The following is a 22,594-nucleotide window of genomic DNA, read 5'->3' as shown; positions in this document are numbered from 1 at the left end:
AGGGGGTGGTGTATATATATATATATATATATATATATATATATATATATATATATATATATATATATATATATATTATTTATTTTAGTTATTTATTATTATTATTTTTTATATAAAGTTAGAGTTAAGAATAATTTTTTGGGGGGACAATTATTTTATTTCATTTATTTAAAAAAAAAAAACAGATAAGATCATACAACTAAAAACACACAAAATTCCTCTTTCTTCATACTTCTGTATAAAGTATGAGAAAAACACATTTTGTATGTTTACTTGCAAGAAACCTTCACAAGAGCAAGTCTTTTTCTCTGAACTCAACTTTTCACTTCAAAAATAGACCAAATTGATTGATGTCAATCACTAAATTCTATGTGTTGTCTGTCCATTTCAAAACAGGGTTTTATTAAACTGTAACAAAGTAGACATCTTTTTTTAATTTAAGGTTTGTTTCACAAGCAATGGTCAAAGTCCATCTTTTTCTTATTGTGTCAAAGTCTAATTGTGAACAAACACATCTTTACATGACTATCTCATGATAATCATAGACATGTATGTACTGTATAGAAATGTGTATGAATGACATTAACTGAATGTTTGGACATGATATTTCTATCGGGTAACTATATACAAATATTGGATTGTCTACAGGAAAACTTGGCTTTAAAAGTCAAAACGAATTATTTTGGCTAAAATGGAAAAGTGTTAAACATTTTGGTGAACACCAACAAATGTAGACATGTGCCATGAGTGCTGCCATTATGAGGATGAATCATAGATCTTGCCAATGAAATGCTTTGTGTTATTGGTCAAAGGCAGAGCTGGCATTCACTGTTTGTTATGTGAATGTACAAAAGGAAATGTTTTGTTTGCTAAAGACATTTAGTATTTGATACATACTGCGCCCTTCATCCTGTCGCATAGAAAGTTTGTTAAGGCTGATTTATACGTCTGCGTTTAACCTACAGCATTGGTTCAGCGTAGTTTGCATTTATAATTCTCCGTTGGTGTGTCTACATTATTGTAGACACCACCTACATTGACACACGTATTCCAAGGTGATTAGCTTGATTAGCGTGGGAGCTCATCTGATATGAGCGTTGGACTTTGGACTTGGAAGACACGTTCGACAAACGCGAAAACATGTTCGCTGTCCTTTTCTGCATATCGCTGCGCCGTTTTGTGGTCCGTTCTGCATAACGTGGCGGCTCATTTTAGCTTATCACGGCCCATTCAGCACCTTTCGCGGCCGACCCACCGGCCCGCTCGGTTCTCCCTATAGCCAGGCCGCCCCTGATTGGCCCCAAAGTGTGCCGGCCCACTGGGAAAATGCCAGATTACCAGTCCAGCCCTGTGCACGCAGCTGGTCTTTTTCTCCAAATTGATCATAGCACTTCAAAAGAAATGGATTATATCATGTGAGTTGGATGGATTGCCTTTATGATGCCTTTATGTCCTTTTTGGAGCTTTTCGGTCCCCATTGACATCATACGTCTTTCACAAATCTTTGTGTTCTGCTAAAGAAAGTCATATCAGTCATATGAGTTTGAGTAAATGGGTGAACGATTCCTTTAAAATGGTAGATGGACAGAGAGAGGAAAAAGCCCAACCCCACACTTTGGCATCACCCTCATGTTTGGGAAGCTCACATTAACACCATCAGACACATTTCTTCTACCTATTCCAAAGTCCTTTATGTCCCAGTCCCAAGTCGGACATGTTATCAGTCTGCCTAGAATATCCTCTACAGCAGGGGTGTCCACACTTTTTTGTGTGATTATCTACTTTTAAATGACCAACTCAATAAGATCTACCAACAAAAAAAAACACAGTTTCATTTAAAATAAGAAAATGCTTGTTAGGACTACTGCAGGCGATGTTTTGTTTATTCAGTTGCCATGACAACTAGGTTTGCGCATACGCGCCTAACCGTACGTTCACACCAGAGGCGGCGAGAGCGTCAAATCGACCGGAAGTCATTCATTTTCAATGACAGCCAGCGTCTCTCCGCGGCGAGAAGCGGCGCGGCGAGCCTTGGGCGGCGTGGGCGTCAGATGGAAGTTCAAGTGCAGTCAACATTATGGTAATGAGCTGTGACGCGTTTCGGCGGCAACCTATTGGAATATAGAAGTGCTCCGCTCACAGTTTGTTACTCAGTTTTACAAAGGTCTGTACTCTCCCAACTCTGTGTCTTCTGATCTGAGTGACTTTCTAGATAATGTTTTAGATAATGCCAAAGTTATTGAGGATGATTTTAAATTATTTTGTGATGGTGATTTAAGGCTAGAGGAAGTTAAAGAGTGTATTGGCAGCCTTAAAGATAATCGTTCTCCAGGTAATGATGGACTTGTCAGTGAATTTTATAAAGTGTTTCGAGATAAGTTAGCTCCTTTTTGCTGGCCGTATTTATAGAATCTATTGAAAGGGAGAACTGCCTTCCTCTTTAAAACAAGGTGTTATTACATTAATTCGAAGCCAAACAAAAATATTCTTTATTTAGAGAATTGGAGACCCATTAGTCTATTAAATAATGATGCCAAATTATTTGCTTTAATCTTTGCCAAAAGATTGAAAAAAGGATTAGGAAATATTATTGACGAGGAACAGACTGGATTTATTCAAGGAAGGCACATTAGTAATAATATTAGATTGATACTTGATATGGTAGATTACAGTGATTATGTTTTAGATGATAGTTTTATTTTATTTATTGATTTTCACAAGGCATTTGATACCATAGAACATAATTTTTTATTTAAAGCAATTGATTTTTTTGGGTTTGGCAATTATTTTCAAAGGGCTATCAAAACTCTATATAAAGGATGTACTAGTTCTGTAAAATTAGCAAGGGGGACTTCTGGCAGATTTGAAATAGGTAGAGGGATCAGACAAGGGTGTCCAATCTCCCCATTTTTGTTTTTGTTAGCAACGCAAATAATGGCCCTTCACGTTAAAAAAGGACATTTTCAAGGAATTACAGCATTAGGGAAAACATTTAAGTTGTGTCAGTTTGCAGACGACACTGCTTTATTTTTGAAGGATAGAAATGAAATCATCAAAGCAGTAAAATGCATAAAAGAGTTTTCAGATGTATCAGGGCTAGGAATGAATATGAATAAGTCTGTTCTGTTTCCTCTTAAAGAATGTAGTTTAACTAATTTATGTAATATTCCAATTGCAAATCAAGTTACATATCTGGGAGTTGTTATATGTAAAGATGAGAATTTACGTAATAATTTAAACTTCAACCCAATTATTAACAAAACTAGTAAGAGGTTTAATGCATGGCTACAAAGGGATCTATCAATTCTGGGGCGGTACTTTTGTCAAAAGCTGAAGGAATCTCCAGATCAGTCTATGTTTCGTTATCATTGGATATTCCCACTAAAGTTACCAAACAACTAGATAAAATGCTTTTTGATTTTATTTGGAAAAACAAGCCACATTATTTGAGAAAAGAAATTTTATGCAATCCTAAAGATCATGGTGGTTTAGAGGTTTTGAGTTATGATGCTTTGAACAATGTATTTAAAATAAATTGGCTTATTCAGTATTTAAAAAATAAGGAATGCATTTGGAATTCCTTTCCCAATTATCTGTTTAAACAATTGGGCGACCTCTCATTTTTACTGAAGTGTAACTTTTCGATTGACAAAATACCATTTAAGCTTGCAAAATTTCATAAACAAGCTCTCATGGCATGGACACTGGCCTACAAACATAACTTTTCACCTAGGAGATATTACATTTGGAACAACAAAGACATCCTTTACAAAAATAAATCTCTTTTTTTTGATTACTGGTTTGAAAACAATATTATATTAGTTAGCCAGCTTTTGAATAATGATGGAAATTTATTAACATATAGAGAATTTTTGAATAAATTTAAAATACCAGTTAGACCTAAAGACTTTGCAGTTGTAATGGATGCGATTCCCAGGAAAGTATTGATCCTTCTTAAAAATGCACCACAAGAGGAAGATCTAAATTTTACAGACATTATGGGTAAAATATTTCTGGGTAATACAGACATTTTACAAAATAAAGTCTCAAATAACTATGTTAGGAATATACTTAATAATATTGTTTACCCTCCAGCTCGTTTTTTCTGGTCATCTGTGTTTGGAGATGTAAATTGGTGTAATGCTTGGCGAACAGTGGATAAATTCTACATTAATAACAAAGTAAAAGAAGTCTCTTTTAAAATAATGCATAGAATATATCCAGTAAAACATGTATTGGAACGTTTTAAATTAGATATTGATTACTCTTGTAGTTTCTGTAAAGGTGAAAAGGAAACAATTTTTCATTTATTTTTCCATTGTATACATACAAAAATATTTTGGATTGATGTGGAGCGTTTAATTAAGGAAAAATTGACCATTGACTTACAGCTGAGTGGATTTGACATTATGATACACTTTAGTGATCATGGGATTGAGAAAGATAAGGCATACTTTATACAATTGTTAATACTGATGGGGAAGTTTCACATTCATAAAATGAAATGGTCTGACTCCAAACCTAACTTTTCTTGCTTTAAAAATGATTTTAAGCTTTATTGTTCTCTTTTGTGTAAGTGCACAAGTAAAAAGGCAATTAGAGTTTATAGCATTGTAAGCAGGATATATAATGTAACACCCCTTTTCTGTTTGTAATACTTTTTTCTTGTCCTCTGGCACTGTTCTTTTTTTTTATTTTACTTTATTTACTTGGTTTTTTTGTTTCATTTTGAAGGATTATGTCTCATTGTATTGTTCTGGTGCGTGGCATTAATAAAAAAAAAATAAAAAAAAAAATAAAAAAAAAAATAGAAGTGCTCCGCTCTAGCGAAGTCTAGAGAACACAACCGTGTAAACTTTGGTTCCCACCAAGCATTCGTTCCGAAGATAAAATGGAGGAGAAACGAATTATTGCCGTGACTGGTTTCCCTGTAATATATGACCAAGACCACAGTTATTACTACAAATGTATTTTATTTTTTATAACAAACAACTATAATTTTAATTACTGCCATCGATCGATTAATTATTTTCACATTTTAAAGAGTACATGAGGATATACGCTACTTGTGATAGGTCGGCAAAAAGTAAATGGTCGACATGTCTGGATGTGAACGCGCAAACCTAGTTGTCATGGCAACTGAATAAACAAAACATCGCCTGCTCAATATTTACTCGTCAAGTGCAAGTCAGACAGAAACTAAAAGAAGGAAAGACATTATATTTATTTTTATTAAAATTTAACGAAAGTACATTTAAATTTTGTGCGATCTACCAGCATTGCCTTCTCGATCAACTGGTAGATCGCGATCGACGTATTGGGCACCCCTGCTGTACAGCATATTCATGGTTCAGTTATGTATTACTAGTTGGTCCGCCTGCTTTCATGGAAGGAGATCTGCGATGTTGAATCATGAAGGAAATGCACTGATGGTGTGATGTCTGTTCATTAAAAGAGGGTTTGCTTTGAGGTGAATGTATCATAGAACTAATAGTTTAACTTTTCTTTCTTTTTCTTTTGCCTGTTGTTTCTAAAGAAGTTTTAAAAAATGTTATTTAGAAAATCTTTAGGTTAATACTGTGTCATCATGTCTGTCAAAATACATGTATATTTCATCATATTTTGAAAAGTATTTTGTGAACCGCATTTATTTTATGTTTGTGGAAATATTCAGCATGTATATCAGCTTTCTCCAAATACTACAACAAAAACATCTATGTGTAATTTACACTCAAGGGCTCTTACAGCAAATGAATCTTCAGTTCAATGTAATGTATATAAAGCTTCAGTGTCTGAGGGCGCCACACTACAGTTTATGCTCCATCAGCGAATGCTGTGAATCCATTCATTTCAATAGAGATGGCAAATTGAAGGACGTAAAGGAAAAAACCAAAAGGGTTTCCGAAAGTGACAGATGTTCAGAGCAATAAACACTTTTGCTGCAACTCACTCTTGACGTAAGGATCCGTTGACCAATGAGAATATCAGAGATGCGGGTCCAGTTTTACTTTTGGAAATCTGTTGTATTTCCAAACTGATCTGACTCTTTCCACAGCCTCAAAACAGTGTTGACACATTCAGGGGTGGACTGGAGGTTCTGGCCCAGAGCGGCCCACCACACCAAAACACACCAGCTCACTGATGCGCTGAACACTTTTGAACACAACTAACTAGCAGAAAAAATATAACACAATACAGAAACATAAATGCAATTTATACGTATTTATTTGAAATAAAATATCTTGTTTGTGAGCTTCAGCTTTTTGTCACTTTCATATTACTTGGTCACATTTTAATTTTGTTTAAATTATTTATCACTGACCTGCATGCTAATATATATATATATATATACACATATGTGTGGAGTTCATAGATTACTCATAAATCTACCTTGTGAACATGTCGATTTTATTTTTATTTTTGAAAAAAGAAATTTCTATTGACTGCCAGTAAAATGGTTTATTTATTTACTAAATCATGCCTCAATTTATTTGGGAACCCCTTCAACAGTTCAAGCGCTCCAGGTGGTTACCTCATTAAGTTGGTTGATAGAATGCCAAGAGTGTACAAACAAAGATGACCTATCAGGAAGACTCGCAGACTTGAGTGAGATTCAAGATGACATTTATTTGATGAATATAAAACTGTAATGTCTGTCTTTGGCGTAAGCGCTGTCTGGCCGTCATATCCTGCCGGAGATAGGAGGCAGGGGCGAGGAGTCTACCCCCATGCAGGACGGGACTCAACAGGTGGTGGTGGGGTAGAGGAGGTTGTCGTGTTAGCACACTGAAACAGCAATGTGACTTATAAAGCAATGGCTTACATGTGATTGGCTGAGAGTTACCCAGCTAATGGTGCGATGATGTACAGCTGTTAGTGTGAATGGGTGATTGGGACACAGTGTAAAGCGCTTTGGTAACCTCTAAGGTTAAAAAAAGCGCTATATAAGTGCAGACCATTTACCATTTAGTCTTCCCACTAGAACCACGCTACGCTTACATTTATAAAGGCAAAGGGCAGCAACTCTGAGGAACATAAATATAAGATCGTTTTGATTTGTTTAACATGTTGGATACTGCATAGGTCTCAGAGTTTTGAATGGATTATCTAAACTTCCAAAAATGTATTTGTACCTTTGATTTTTGAATTAAATGAGTATTGCATGTGCAAACGAATGCATGTGGCAGTTTATTCACATGTTTAAACTCTGTCAGTGGATGCTTCAGAGATCGCGCTTATGCACCAAGGGAAGGCTTGGTGTTATGGAAATAAAAACCATTTAATTGCATCAATGCAGTTAATGTTTGCCAACTATGTCTGATCTCTGTGGATCAGTCAATCATTTCTATAGTATAATATACATTATTAGGTCTATGTTTATGTTTGATCGGTCGCTGTTCATCTACTAAGTGCTGAAATGGATTTGACAGGTTTGTGGCATCTTAACACTCAATGACCCAACCTGTTTTCAATATTGTTTAATGAGGTACATTTGTTTTTTAGTTCACTGAAGAAGAAGAAGAACGCCACTAAATTAATTCATCAGAAAGCCTTAGAATAACCTAACTTTGATTTACAACAAGAATGTATTTTTTTCTCTCTCTTTTTCCCTCCTTTATCATTATGTTGTTTTCTGCTCAGCTTAGTTGAGATGCCATAATATTTTAGTCCCTATATATGACATTTCTGCAATAAAAAGCAACCAAAAATAAATAAATCCATATATAGTGCATTTTGTGGCCATATTTAAGACATTTAAAGAGGTGGCTCACCCAAAAATGACAATTCTCTCATTTACTCACTCTCATTACATCCCAGATGTGTGTGAATGTCTTTTATGTGCTGAACTCAATTAAAGATATTTAGATAAATATTGGTCACAAGTTATATTAGGTGGCCTTAACTACTGTGTACTAACATTAAATACATACAGACTATGTTGTTCTGTAAAATTCCCACATATGCTGCTACTGAGGTTGAAGGTTCAGGTAGGTTTTGGGGTAAGGGTTGGGTTAGGGGTAAAGTTAACATGGTACTTTAATTATAATGCAACAACATGTATGTATATAATAAGTACATTGTATCAAATGGTTAAATACATAGTAGTTAAGTGCACCTAATATAAAGTGGGTCCCAAATATTTCAGCTCTGTAAGTCAGTACAATTTAAGTGAATGGGTGCCAACATTTTGAAACTCCAAAATTCACAAATCAGCATAAACACAATACATCAGACTCCAGTGGTTTAATCCATGTCTTCAGAAGCAATATGATAGATGTATGTGAGAAACAGATCAATGTTTAATTCATTATATCTTCTCCCTGCCCATTGGCACCCATTGGCACCCATTCACTTGCATTGTAGGGACTTTCAGAGCAGAAATATTCTTCTAAAAATCTGCATTTTGCAGAAGAAAAGTCACACAAATCTGGGATGACATGAGTGTGAGTAAATGATGAGGGAATTTTTCATGTGTATTTATTTGTTTATTTGGTAAGTATTCTCTGTTGATTCCAGCTGTTCAGCAATTTCTTTCTTCTCAAATTACATAATTTCAATGCAAATCAATATTCTATGTCCATGCATTTATTTTTTGGTTAGTTGACTTGTAATAAGTGGGATAATGTACAGTCAGTCAGATGTTATCACTCAATAAACCCCTTCAGGGCTTCACGTCAGGGTCCTGATCACCCCGTCATGGTTTATTGTGCGATAACAACCGGTTAAATTCACATTATCTATTACATAGTAGTGTTGTCTGTCCGGATCAGTATGTGAAAGCCCTACGTGACTAACAGAAAAGCTCTTAGAGTTTGGAAGACTGCAAGCTGTCCCAGGCTTTTTATGTCCAACGTCGCCCGCGCACATGGGACATAAAGCAACCAGTCTTCAAAGTAGACTTTACGAGTGTCTGATTCAAGCATCCATTGCAAAGTTCAATGTGGGCCGCATCTGGTCATGCTTTTAGCGACCAGATAATTACGTCTACAGAAGCTTTTCTGTATGTCGCACACTGGCACTGTCTCTATGGCCGAAATTTGTTCATTTAGCAGATGCTTTTATCCAAAGCAACTTGCAAAATGAGGAAGGATAAAACACAAGAATTTCATCTTAAAGGTGCCGTATGTGAGATTCAGAAAGGCTTGTTATTAGTGACACCTGTGGTCGTTCAGTGAACTGCAGCCTGTTGCTCGTGATTGCGCACACACTCCACAGTGACACGAGCATCCACCAAAACAATGACGTAACATACAAAGATACTGAACATGAACCAGCATCATACTAACAGATGAGATAATTAATATGACACAGCTCTGAACTTTGAGACTGTATATTATATCTGAGTCTCCAGTGCTGGAACAGGGCTAAAACAAAGTGTGGATATCGGTCTATGCCAGTCTGTAGTTTGAAGTGATCACTTCTCTTTACATGATAAATTGACCGCATTTATACGATAGCCTATGTCGCCGTTAGCTAGCTAGCCCGCTTTAGCAATAGCTGTTAGCTAAATCTGGTGGATGATGAGAGCAGCTGTTTATAAAATAGACTGTACATTATTAATATGTTGACACAATTCAGTATTGATGTGATTCATTCTGATATATCGATGCACTATTGTTTTATAATAATAGATTGTATGTATGTTCTGTGTAAGTTACGTTACACTAATGAATGGAGCTTTCTGCATTATCTTGAACATTGTCTAGCATTCATTTCATGTGTTATTGTAGTTCAGATCAATCCTTATGGCACTATATTTCACACGCTTTGCAGGTATGTCAGTTTACCTGTCCCATAAGAAGAACGCCAATTCAGGGTCGGTTTTGATCCCCAAAACTGAACGAAGGTTCCTCCAGGAATCAAATGCCCTGCCGATGTTCACTCTAGATTTCACTGGACCGCGATCACGTTCCCGCTTATCCAGACGGGATTCAGTAGATAATTGTTATTTTTTGGTTTACTCTGAGTTTGTGTAGGAGTCGTGTTGTGCTGGAGCCGGACGTTTAGTGGATTCATCTCTAAGATAACGTTATCTAGTGTTGCAGATTGTTGTCGCTATCTGAGGCAAGACTCTCGGGAGCGCACATAAACGTCACATCCTTTGGATTGTCCCTGATAAAGCGACCCGCTCCATTAGCATGAAAATCAGTCTACAGGCTTTAATAGGCAACCTAGGAAGTCCGGGAAGGGCTCATTTTTTAAGTTGCGTTACAAGCCGTTCACACATTGGCAAAAAAATGTTATATATAATATTACATGAGAAATGTTACATTCTGCAGCTTTAAGGAGACAGTAACTTAATAAGTGCTGCAATAAAAAATGTATATTGTATTAGAAAAGTACTTGCTAAAATAGAGATTAGAGTGCAAACAATATATATATATATATATATATATATAGTGTAGGATTAAGTGCTCATGGAAATGTTTTGTCTTTAGGAATTCTTGAGGACAGAGAGAGAGTCTGCTTCATGGATGGTGATGGGAAGGTCATTCCACCATAAAGTACAGTGAAACCGAAAGTGATTTGGTGCCTCTTTGTGTTGGTATCACAATGCGCCGCTGATTTGCAGACTGCAAATGATTGTAGGGAGACTGGCACAGACCCGGTGAATGTTCCGTATGCCAGCGTCAGAGCTTTGTAACATACATTCTGTTGGGTTTGCTGAAGAACAGACGTGCTGCTGCATTTGCAGAGGCCTGATTGTGTACGCAGGAAGGCCGGATAAAAGAGCATTACAGTAATCAAAGAGACTGAACAAGCGGTTGTGCAGTATGTTCAGAAAGAATGGGTCTTATCTTACTAATGTTGAAGAGTGCAAATCTATATGATCGGGCTGTTCTTTACTTGCGGTCGGTGAAGTTATGGATTATGGATGCAGTTATAGTTGATGAACACAGCTGAATGGTGATGTGCTCAACAGCAGGGTTGGCTGGAAAGACGAGGAGCTCAGTCTTTGCTAGGTTGTTAACATCAACAGTAGACTGAATAATAAATAGGCTTGTTGGATGGGCTGTAACATTTTATTAAAATGGGATTGCAATGTGCTCATGTGACTGTATTGGGTTCAAACATGTACTGGGATTTGCGCTTCTTTTGAACCACATCCCACATATCCGAAGCAGTAACATGACTTTCAGACGAATGTCACAGATAACATTTTCCCAAATTGATTGAAGCTCCGATAAAGAGCTTCAATGTATACAGTGATTCAATGGCACAAAGCTATTTCAGCTGCCATCTAGACTTGATTAGTAAGAAATGTGAAGCGCCCCTGCACCTCTGACATTGCAATACTGTATGACGTCTCTGGAATGATTCTGCAGTGATTTACATTAAGTCGTGATCACGAGAAAACAACTTATGTTATGTTGAAATCATGAGAAAATTAAGTTGTGATCACAAGAAACACAAGAGTTGTCAATAGACATCCATCGATCATGATGGCGCCGCAGATGGTCGCCTCGGTGTGGAGCTCTCCAATTCTTTTGTTGTTTTTGTTTGTATGTCCTGTGTTTAGCAATCTTTTACCAGTCAGTTTATCTATGTCTTGCTGCTGTTTTTGGTATTGTTTGTATTGTTGTAGACTGGAAGCTCCTGTCACCAAGACAAATTCCTTGTATGTGTAAGCATACTTGGCAATAAAGCTGATTCTGAAGAAAGCAAGACAGAAAAAAATGATAAACAATGGACAAAATGGGCTTCCGAAGGCACTTAATAATTTACAGTTTACCATTCTCTCTCACACAGCGAACACAATCACTCAAAAGAGAAGTTTTCAACTGCTGATTTTTCATTCAGTTATATATAGCTTCAAATTATGTAAATGTTTTGAAAAAACATGCATGATCTTGAACATGCATCTGGACCTTGACATCATGCATAGAACGCTTATGAGGAAAGTAGTGAAATTTGGCACACTGATAGGGAGTCTGAACATCAACCATGGCAAATCAGAAAAAAAATCAGAATTTTCTGAAAAACCTACTTTTTCTAACTCCAATGCTGAATGTCAGATTCGCATGAAATATGGCTTGTGTCATTTAGGGACACTCTGTGCTTTTTGAGAGACCAAACTGTTCTCATATGACACTTCAATGAATTTGAGGGTGAGGCTTTGTCTATATCTGCGTATTGAAACGAAACTTGGTATATGTCTCACCTGAGCACCTCCTCAATGTTCTGTCAAACTTGCCACTCATTACTTTCACATGCAGATGAGCTGCTAACTCTTCATTGTCACTAAAGGTTTGCTGCAGGTTCACCATTTGAAGAGCTGCTCATTTGCATGTAAAAATAATGAGTTGGAAATTTGTGGCAAGTTTGCGAGAACTTTAGACTTTATGTAAAGGATATGCACAAGGGCTATTTTTGCCTAAATATGAAAAATTACTTTTTTTAACTAAAATTGTGAGACTCGTCTCTTTAGATTCTTTGGGGTATTCAGAGTCAAATGAAATCTAATGTTTCTATGCCGTCCATATTGGGCTTCGGCCATTTTGAATTTAGCCGTAAAGGCTGTATTTTATGAACACGTTGGCACATTGTTGGGAAACTAAATGTTTCATCAGCACGATGTCCTGAAGGTAAAGTTGCCACTTAGTGTTCATTAAATACAACTATGTTCAAAAATGCTAATGGTTATAAAACGTTTGGTTTCTTTGGCATATTGTTGGGTGTATGCCATTTATTGTCATTTTAAAGAAATTTTTAATTTACTTTTTTATGATAAACAATTTGGTTACTGTTTCTGCCACAACTTAAAAGCAAAAGCCAGTTGAAAAGCACTCGTGTAAGCTACTTTTCTCAGCATTTTTGGTGTATGTGAATTGGCAAGTGGCTGAACTGATCTTCATTATTTCAGTATAGTTCTGGCAACCACTGAAACAACCAGACACAGATAACTGCGCAGCCAAGGTCAGGCATTTGATAACATAATATCTATTGTTTGTTCTTTGTCAAGCTTACATTTCATATTGTGTGAAAACAGGTGCTATCCAAACCCTCACAGAAAATCTCACAGAGAACACTGAATAACAAGTTGGACATTGTTATTCCAGTCTTGAAACAATATAACTCTTAAATATATCAAGTAAATATATATCAAGGCAAAATCTGAGTAGTGGTGACACTGAACACAGTTGATCAAACACGTGAGAAGTTCAACCTATTTTAAAGCTGTCTTCAGACTGAGGGATCTTAAGCTACACTGTGACGATTCCCCTCAAGGCCAAGGGAACAGTTAAAATGTGAAAAACCTGTTCTCTGCTATTCACACTGTGATAACATGAACCCAAACACTAGTTGCTATTAGCTGGAGAGTAACAAGATAAAAGTCAGTCTTAAACGTATTTTACTTTTATGACACAGACATGCAAGAGAGGTCACTTAAACTGAGCTTGATTTGATTCCTTTACCTGAAATAATCAGATCAAATAGTTTTGTGGATTTTTTTTTTATACAGTCCACTTCATTTGTTTGACTGTCATTCTCAGCATTTCATTTGAACCTCTGGTGAGCTTTGAGCATGTGGAATTGGACCAAGTGGTTGTCTTCGTTTGCTTGTGCCCTGATCCTCCAGGTTATGTTGTCACATCCACTGGGCCTGGCCTGTCAAGGGGATGAGATGCCACGTGACATGGTGCTTAACTGGTTGAAAAGACGTATCCTGGAAGGCTTGGGGATGAATGAGCCTCCTCTGCCAGTGCCGCATCAGGTGGTGGACAGAGATTTTCACTATGCAGCTCCACGGATGACTAGAGAAACACGAGTGGAAAGGAGAAGACACCGTCAGGAGTCCTCACAGATCATTCTGTTCCCAAGCTTCGGTGAGCTATTCAACTTGTCTAAAAATGTAATATCTGGAAAGATCCTCTGTTTCTTGTGGCCTAAAACGGAAGTCATTAAAGCATATTTTAACCCTAGAATGCTTAGCTAAGATTTCTCCCCAAGAAATACAGTGTTTGGTACGGCTCTGCCGACACCAAACACTCTGGGCTGCATTTCCCAAAAGCATTGTTAGCTTATTTGATCGTAGCGTCAGTGGTTTCTATGATCTACTGAGGTTTTTGATGCTTTTGAGAAATATAGCCCTAGTTTAAAGGATATAGACATTGACAACCAGTGACAATTACATTTCCGATCATCTCATAGTGTGCAACATGTAACCAAGAGTAAAAAGATACCATAAATTCCAAAGATTATTGTCTGTCTGTCATCTTGCCTTTTATCTATCTATCTGTCTGTCTGTCTGTCTATCTATCTATCTATCTATCTATCTATCTGTCTGTCTGTCTGTCTATCTATCTATCTATCTATCTGTCTATCTGTCTGTCTATCGTCTTGACTTTTATCTATCTGTCTGTCTGTCTGTCTGTCTGTCTATCTATCTGTCTGTCTATCTATCTATTATCTCTGTCTGTCTGTCTATCTGTCTGTCTACCATCTTGCTTTTTATCTGTCTATCTATCTCTGTCTGTCTGCCTGTCTGTCTATCTCTGTATCTCTGTCTGTCTGTCTATCTCTGTCTGTCTATCATCTTGATTTTTATCTGTCTGTCTATCTATCTCTGTCTGTCTGCCTATCTCTGTTTATCTATCTATTTATCTGTCTGTCTGTCTATCTATCTTCTTGCCTTTTATCTATCTATCTGTCTGTCTCTCTATCAATCTATGTCTGTCTGCCTGTCTATCTATTTCTGTCTGTTTATCTATTTATCTGTCTGTCTGTCTATCTCTGTCTGTCTGCCTATCTATCTATCTCTGTCTGTCTGTCTATCATCTTGCCTTTTATCTATCTGTCTGTCTGTCTGTCTGTCTATCTATCTATGTCTGTCTATCAATCTATGTCTGTCTGTCTATCTATCTATGTCTGTCTATCAATCTATGTCTGTCTGTCTGTCTATCTATCTCTGTCTGTTTATCTATTTATCTGTCTGTCTGTATGTCTATCTCTGTCTGTCTGCCTATCTATCTGTCTATCTATCTATCTATCTATCTATCTATCTATCTATCTATCTATCTGTCTATCATCTTGCCTTTTATCTATCTGTCTGTCTGTCTGTCTATCTATCTATGTCTGTCTGTCTGTCTGCCTGTCTATCTATCTATCTCTCTATCTATCTCTGTCTGTTTATCTATCTATTTATCTGTCTGTCTATCTCTGTCTGTTTGTCTGTCTCGGTGTCCTCTTTGGCATAAGCCCCATCTGGCAGTCTGAAGAAGTTGTTCTCAGAACTGTCATATCCTGCCGGCGATAGGAGGTAGGGGCGAGGAGTCTACCCCCCGTACAGGACGGGACTCAACAGGTGGTGGTGGGGTGGAGGAGGTTGCCGTGTTAGCACACTGAAACAGCAATGTGATAGATTGTGAGCAGACTTATAAAGCAACGGCTTACATGTGATTGGCTGGGAGTTACCCAGCTAATGGTGCGATGATGTACAGCTGCTAGTCTTCCCGCTAGAACTACGCTTACATTCCTGCTTGAAATGCCAATCCTCAGAGTTGGGCAAATGTTTTAGAGCAGAAGGAAGTAAGTTTTCTTCCAGGATAACCTTGTATGCTCACCTGAAGCACCCCCAGATCTGATGGTGCTTCACCAAGGCTTGAATTGGTCAGATTTGTCAGAATTGTCATATAATATCCTCTCTTTAAACTGAAGATATCTTTGGCTCAAGTATGAAAACAAACACAAATTTGTAACCAATTTGATTATTTTTATAATTATTAATATATGTTTGTGTATATAAGTAGTCATTTATAATAATATTAATAATAATAAATGACTGATTTAAAAAAATGTACTGCTGTAAAGGAATACCAATGGTTTTTGAAGCCTAAAAATACTTTAGTTTTGAAAATTATTACAATATGACAAATTATTAAATTTTTCATTAAAATGCTTTGGTGAGTTCATAATGTAAAACATTTATCCACAGAAGAACCCATTACATTCAGCAAAAACAAAAATGAAATGTGATTGTGATATTTTGAGAAAATCAGTACATCAGGAACATTTATTATATTTAACTTATATGTGCAGCTTTTACATTATACTTTATTACGTTATGATTTGCTACACACAAAGACTACTTTTATGATACTTTTGGAAGCTTTTCAACGTTTGTGCTTTTAGAAACTAAAGCAGTTTCAACTAAAAGATTACAAAAGGTCTGTAAAATATATTTTAATAAGATTGACAATATCATTTGAGGCACAATCTACAGTAACGTTATCTTTTTAAATCACTCAATCAGTTGTTACATCATTGTTGCTTTTGTTCTCCCAGATTCTACCTGCATGGATATGCCTGATCACTCCTCTGATGCTGCATCTGGTCACTTCACTTACTATTTTCAGCCTTCTCTGGACAGCCAGGACTCCGTCATCACTTCTGCACACTTCTGGTTCTATGCAGGTGAGGCCATCGCTTTCAGCAACACCTCTGCACCTCTCTTCATCCTCACCGCTCACCAGAAGCTGCTCCAAGCATCCGAAGACCCCGTCAAACGCAGTCCTGATGGATGGACCACCTATAGGTTAGATCGCCATCTCCACAATGTCATGGCTGATGGCCCTTTCATGCTGCAGGTCCGCTGCCCAGCTTGCAGTTGCTATGGTTCAGAAGAAGCTAAAACTCCCTTTCTGCACCTCCATGCTCGACCAAGTGGCCCTGACCGTTCCCGCAGGGCTCCCAAAATCGCTTGGTCACCGGCTGCCATTGAAAAGCTCAGTAGACCTGCTCCTGATGACACTGGCACAGATTGCAGAAAAGAACAGATAGAAATCTCCTTTGTGGACCTGGGCTGGGATAACTGGATTGTTCATCCTAAGGCCTTCACCTTCTACTACTGCCATGGCAACTGCTCCAGCTCGGAGCGCATCACCACCCTACTTGGGATGAGCCAGTGCTGCGCCCCTGTTCCAGAGAGCATGAAGTCGCTCCGTTTCACCACCACCTCAGATGGGGGATATTCCTTCAAGTACGAGACCTTGCCTAACATCATACCAGAGGAGTGCAGCTGCATCTAATTTCATGCTCATGCTTCGCTTTTTGATCCGCTATGATATTTGAGTCGTTTGTGTGGGATTTGATCATCCTGGTTTAGATTAAAAGCAGAAATCAAAGCAGTTCATGTGTACATTAGAACATGTAATGATTGATAACTCTATTTGCAGTCACTGTTTGTGATGGATTTAAAGTTACTGATAACAAATTACTTTCATATACATCTATACAGATAGAGGTAAATAAATAAATAAATCACTTGCATTAATAAAGCAGACCCCTACATTGCTCAACACATTTAGGCTGGGACAGAAACTTCATAGACAACTAACACTGTCATAAAAATAAATGAAATAAAACAAAGTATTTTTCTTTCATCCATTACTTTCATTTTGCCAGTGAGGGTAAAATTAAATCTGTAGATAATCTGCACAATTCTCTGTGATGTCTTCACCCTCCATCACTGTGCATTTGGCTGTATTGAGTAGCAGTCCCTCTCTGCAGGTATGAGGTGTCCAACAGCGTCTGTATGAACAGAAATACACAATTAGGTTCAGAGACACAGTTTTGGTATATGTGGACAATGTATGCAAGCTCTTCACAATGTGAAAATGAAATAGACGTGATATCACGTATGAGCTAAATGTTTATGCATAAACCCAAGTAAATAACTGAAACCAATAATTCAGTCTCTTAAATGACTAAAAAGCAGAGAGAAGTATCCTCACCGAGCACAACACACCTGTAGTGGTGACCAATGTGCAACCAGTCATGACTTCAATTTCGGTCAACCGCTTGCTCCCAAACAGCACACTGAATAACAATAAACTGTGTACTTTAAATTCCCCGTGGATTCATTTTTAAAAATAGTGAGTTAAGCAAAAGTAAAATAGGTAAACCCTTGCTCCCAATGAACTAATGAGTTTTGAAGTCCCTGATAAATTTCCTACCTAATTACTAACAGTTAAAAAAAAACAAATTAGCAACAAATAAAAATGACGTTTATCTGTGGAGAGATCTTCGAAATGTGTCAGAAGAGCTGCCAGTCAACCAATCACGTGAAGGCTTTGAAAGAATATTTATTAATATACAAGTTATTTTCAAAACCAAAAATGCCCAACGCAAACATCCATTTCAGCACAAAAGGGTTCCCAGTGGTTGCACTGGGAGCTTTCCCTGTGGGCCAGTGTGTAATATAAAGAAGGCTCGCCCAGACCACTTGTGGGAGGAAGTGATATTGATCCGTTCTGACATTAGCCACATGCCGATCCGTGCCAGTTGGTGCGGTTATGGTTTCTTTTCCACTGTGGCACTGTCAAATCAGTAGAACGTTTGTAACAGATCTGTCTTTTGGCGACGGCATGAAAGGTAAACATTGGAATGAGTGCGCTATGGAGGATGACCACATCTTCAGTTTTTAGAATGAATTCTGTCCCTGGTTTTAATCTGCTAAAGCACAGGAAAGACACGGCCCATGTTGCAAAGAGAAAAAGGTGAGGGGTCTACCATCACTTTCTGAGGGCCTGTGTATGCCACCGGGCATGGTGAAAGGTAAAAGTTCCCAAACTACCTAAAAAGGATATTTATTGACAAAATATTATACAGTATAAGTATTATATGAAAATAGTAAATAAGCATATATTAATACATTTTGAGTTTTTTTTCTCTCTCCATTTTTCTTCCCAATTTGGAACGCCCAATTCCCAATGCACTCTATGTCCTCATGGTGGCGTAGTGACTCGCCTCAATCCGGGTGGCGGAGGACAAATCTCAGTTGTCTCCACGTCTGAGACCGGCAATCCGCACATTTTATCACGTGACTTGTTGAGTGCATTACCGCGGAGACATGGTGCGTGTGGAGGCTTCACGCTATTCTCCGCGGCATCCACACACAACTCGCCACACCGAGAGCAAGAACCACATTATAGCGACCACGAGGAGGTTACCCCATGTGACTCTACCCTCCCTAGCAACCGGCCTAATTTGGTTGCTTAGGAAGCCTAAATGGAGTCACTCAGCACGACCTGGATTTGAACTTGTGACGATAAAGGTGTTGGCTACCATAAATGAAGGCTACAAAACTAGTTAAACCATCATCATAAAATCATGAAGATACACAAAACATACACTATTTTTCACCCAAATATTAGGGAATTTAGCAAGCTACAAATAACTAAAAGCACTATAAGTTACCTTGGTGTTGGCAAATTGACAATAATGAGCTGCCACGTACTAAAACACTCCACCAGATTGGTTGAGAATGGTCGAGTATGTTTAGCTAAACTTGCTGAGAATTCGGGGCAGAGAACAGTTTATAATCGTGCCATGCTGAACCATGCTCAAGTGGAAATGACTTTCTTCAGCTGAACACAATCGAAGATTTTTGGAAGAATATTTCAGCTCTGTTGGTCCATATAATGCAAGTGAATGGGTGCCAAAATGTTGACACTCCAAAATCCACATACGGGCAAAATAAAAGTACTCCAGACAACTCTGGTGGTTGAATCCATATATTCTGATGTGATTTGATAGGACTGGGTAAGAATCATCAATATTTAAGTCTATAAATAAGCCTCTATTTACTATAAATTCTCCTCTGTGCTCAGTCAATCTCCACTTTACTTTCACTTACACGGTCTTCATGCATATCGCCCCCTAATGGGAAAGGAGTTTAATTTATGACAAAAAAATTACATATATATTGATCTGTTTCTCACCCACACATATCATGTCACTTCTGGAGATGATTAAACCACTGGAGTCTTATGGATTACTTTTATTCCTTTGGGGAATTTGGAGTTTGGTTTGGTTTTGGTTTGGCACCCATTCACTTACATTGTATGAATCTACAGAGCTGAGATATTCTTCTAAATATCTTAATTTGTGTTCAGCAGAAGAAAGTAAGTCACACACATCTGGGATGGATGAGGGTGAGTAAATGATGAGAGAATTTGCATTTTTGGGTGTACTGTCCCTTTAACTGTTAAGCTTATGCAAAATCAGCTGTAGTGTTATAGCTCACGCTAGCTAACTTGTTACCAATTTGTATTATTTTTTTTTTTAATCAATGGTAGCTAATGTTAGTTAGATAGCTATTCATCCGCGCTGTCCAATAACTTTTGAAAGTTGTGGCTGTTATCAGTGGCATTGAGAGACAGCAGTAATGTTGTCTCGTGCACAGACTCGAGCTCAACTTGCTTTTTTCCAGTCGAATCGTAAAGAAATATGCAACATATGTGTCCCCTCATAAGACATACATTCACAGATGTGTGGATGCAATCTTGGTTTATTAAAATGAAAAGTTGCAATAAGGCAGTTATGAACTCACAATCTTTTCAATTTCTGACTATAACACTACCACTAGACCAACCAGTCGGTTCTTAACAACAGAGCCGATTGATGCATTTTACCTCCAGCTAACAATATCAGACAGAAGCAAATTTAGAGCTGTAATTTATAACATTAATTATGTGAAATATTTTTTGAGCAATTCAAGTTGTCATCAATCAAATCAGATTATATATATCTATATATATATATATATATATATATATATATATATATATAGCGACTTTATCAGCTGCAGGTCGCCAGTGGCGAAGTCGCTAGTGGGCGTTCCCACTACTGGTTGCCTAGTAACGTTTATAAATGACATTCACGGATGTCATTCCATTGCTGTTGACAGCGAATCTCTTTTCTTGCCATTAAGAACAAACATTTTGGAGGGAAAAGACTAAATATAAATGGAATCAGTACATAAAATGCTTTAATATCAAAGATGAATGAGAAACAAGGCGTGCTGTTTGCCAGAGCGGCGGTTTATCTGCGGCGAAAATGCAAACGCCGGTCTGTCTGGGTCCACAAATTCCCCGCGATCTCAGATACACCTTTCCACGCAGTATTTTTCTTAAAAATGTCCTTGTACGTGGGAAGAGACATATCATAAAGCACTGGAACATTTCTAACAGCAAGAATTAGCCTTTCATCCATCTTTCCGTTACTGCAGGAGCTGAGAGAGAGAGAGAGAGAGAGAGAGAAGGATCACGTGAGCTCTCCCGTCGTCTCTCCTATTGGCTGTCGCTTCCGTTAGTCGCTCTTCATTTGAATAAAGTTGAACTTGTCTCAACTTTGTCGCGTCGCTGGACACGCCCACATCTAGCGTCTCATCTCAATTTATTTCAGGCTAGGGTTTCTGTTGCCTTTTTATGTTACCTCATGTTCATTGTTTTCACTAATCTCATATTTATGACTTTTCAGATAGTACAGAGACAGGCTGGTGACAGGTGATTTCCAGCTCGCACCGCACAATGGGTCAATGAACTATTAACTATTAGCAGCAGTTACGCAAATGTCAAATATAGTGAAATGAAGCTTATGGTTTACAATTCTTACAATTCTATATATAGTAATATAATTATTTATGTATTATAAATATTATATATCTAATGTATAATTCTTACAATACTTATTCATATACACAATATATTCAGCTTTAAAACAACTTAATCATACTCGTATATAAACTGCCGTTCAAAAGTAATGAGGCTGAAAATTCAGCTTGGCATCACAGAATTACATTTTAAAATACAATACTTTATCCAGCTCCAATCCTTGCCTAATCTGTTAGTTATCCGATAACATCCCTTATCTCCTAATTTAATGAGTAATACTCAACTATAAGGTTTACAAGTTATTTTTATTTAGATGTACTGATAATATACAGAATAAGATAATATTATTCTTTAAAGGTCTCACCTTTTAAAAGTGCGTCGCAAACGGTTCGTTCTGCTGCATCTCTGCGGCGCGGCGTGTGTTTGCTGCTACTTCCGGGAACTATTGAGAGGCTCCACGAGCCGCCATTGCTGTAAAAAAAACGTTCCATTGGAGTCAATGGAGTTGTCGCAACTCTCTCTCTATATGGCTCTGGACTTACTGTAGTGAATCGGAGCAAGACAAGGACAGGGTTTTGAACATGGATTTTTTTATGTACTCACACAATAATTAAGTTGTTCTAATAGTAACCAAAAAAAAAATAATTATATAATATATATATATATATTTTTTTTAAATCTTACATAATTAAGCTTTAAAGAAACAAAATGCAAATAGGTAAAAAAATATATATAAAATGACCTGAACCATACATGAGGGTTAAGTATATTTGTGAGGTTAATATTGTTGAAATATAATGCATGTGAACATTATAAAATTAGATTAATAATAAATAAATGATTAGAACAAATATCTGGATAAGGATGCATCTGCCAAGAAACTAAACATTACCAGTTTTTCAAAGCCGTAGATAATAGTAATACATTTGTCATAAAAATGGGTAATATTATTTTATAGGTACACACTTAACACAAAGAGTGCACAACCTCAGTGGTCATCATATCCTCACTTCAATATGGGATTATTGCATCTTGCAAATTAATATTTGTGAATATCACTTATCACATCAAATATTGCATCTTCAATTCAAATGAAAACAGCTACTCTATGTGAAAAGTGTGAGAAGTAATAAACGTTCCCTATAAATCTAACATAAGTTACATTTAACGCTGTATCTCAGGATATTGCAGCTTAA

General features: G+C 37.2%; 1 protein-coding gene across 1 annotated transcript; it reads left to right on the top strand.

Annotated features, from left to right (window-relative positions):
* Window positions 1–13,528: 13,528 nt before the first annotated feature.
* Window positions 13,529–17,211, top strand: inha (inhibin subunit alpha). The gene is made up of 2 exons (XM_052140516.1): window positions 13,529–13,829; window positions 16,288–17,211. The coding sequence occupies exons 1-2, from the start codon at window positions 13,529–13,531 to the stop codon at window positions 17,028–17,030; spliced, it is 1,044 nt and encodes a 347-aa protein (XP_051996476.1). The 3' UTR covers window positions 17,031–17,211.
* The last annotated feature ends 5,383 nt before the right edge of the window (window positions 17,212–22,594 follow it).

The sequence above is a fragment of the Xyrauchen texanus genome, chromosome 13 (genome assembly GCF_025860055.1).
Source record: "Xyrauchen texanus isolate HMW12.3.18 chromosome 13, RBS_HiC_50CHRs, whole genome shotgun sequence".
Taxonomy (NCBI): domain Eukaryota; kingdom Metazoa; phylum Chordata; class Actinopteri; order Cypriniformes; family Catostomidae; genus Xyrauchen; species Xyrauchen texanus.
This window is presented reverse-complemented; position numbering and strand designations above follow the sequence as displayed.

What these genes read in the sequence shown, in the direction of transcription:
- inha (XM_052140516.1), top strand. Translation starts at nt 13,529, where the DNA reads ATGTGGAATTGGACCAAGTGGTTGTCTTCGTTTGCTTGTGCCCTGATC. An exon ending in CATTCTGTTCCCAAGCTTCG is followed by an intron (nt 13,830 to 16,287) that starts GTGAGCTATTCA and finishes TTGTTCTCCCAG; the next exon opens with ATTCTACCTGCATGGATATG.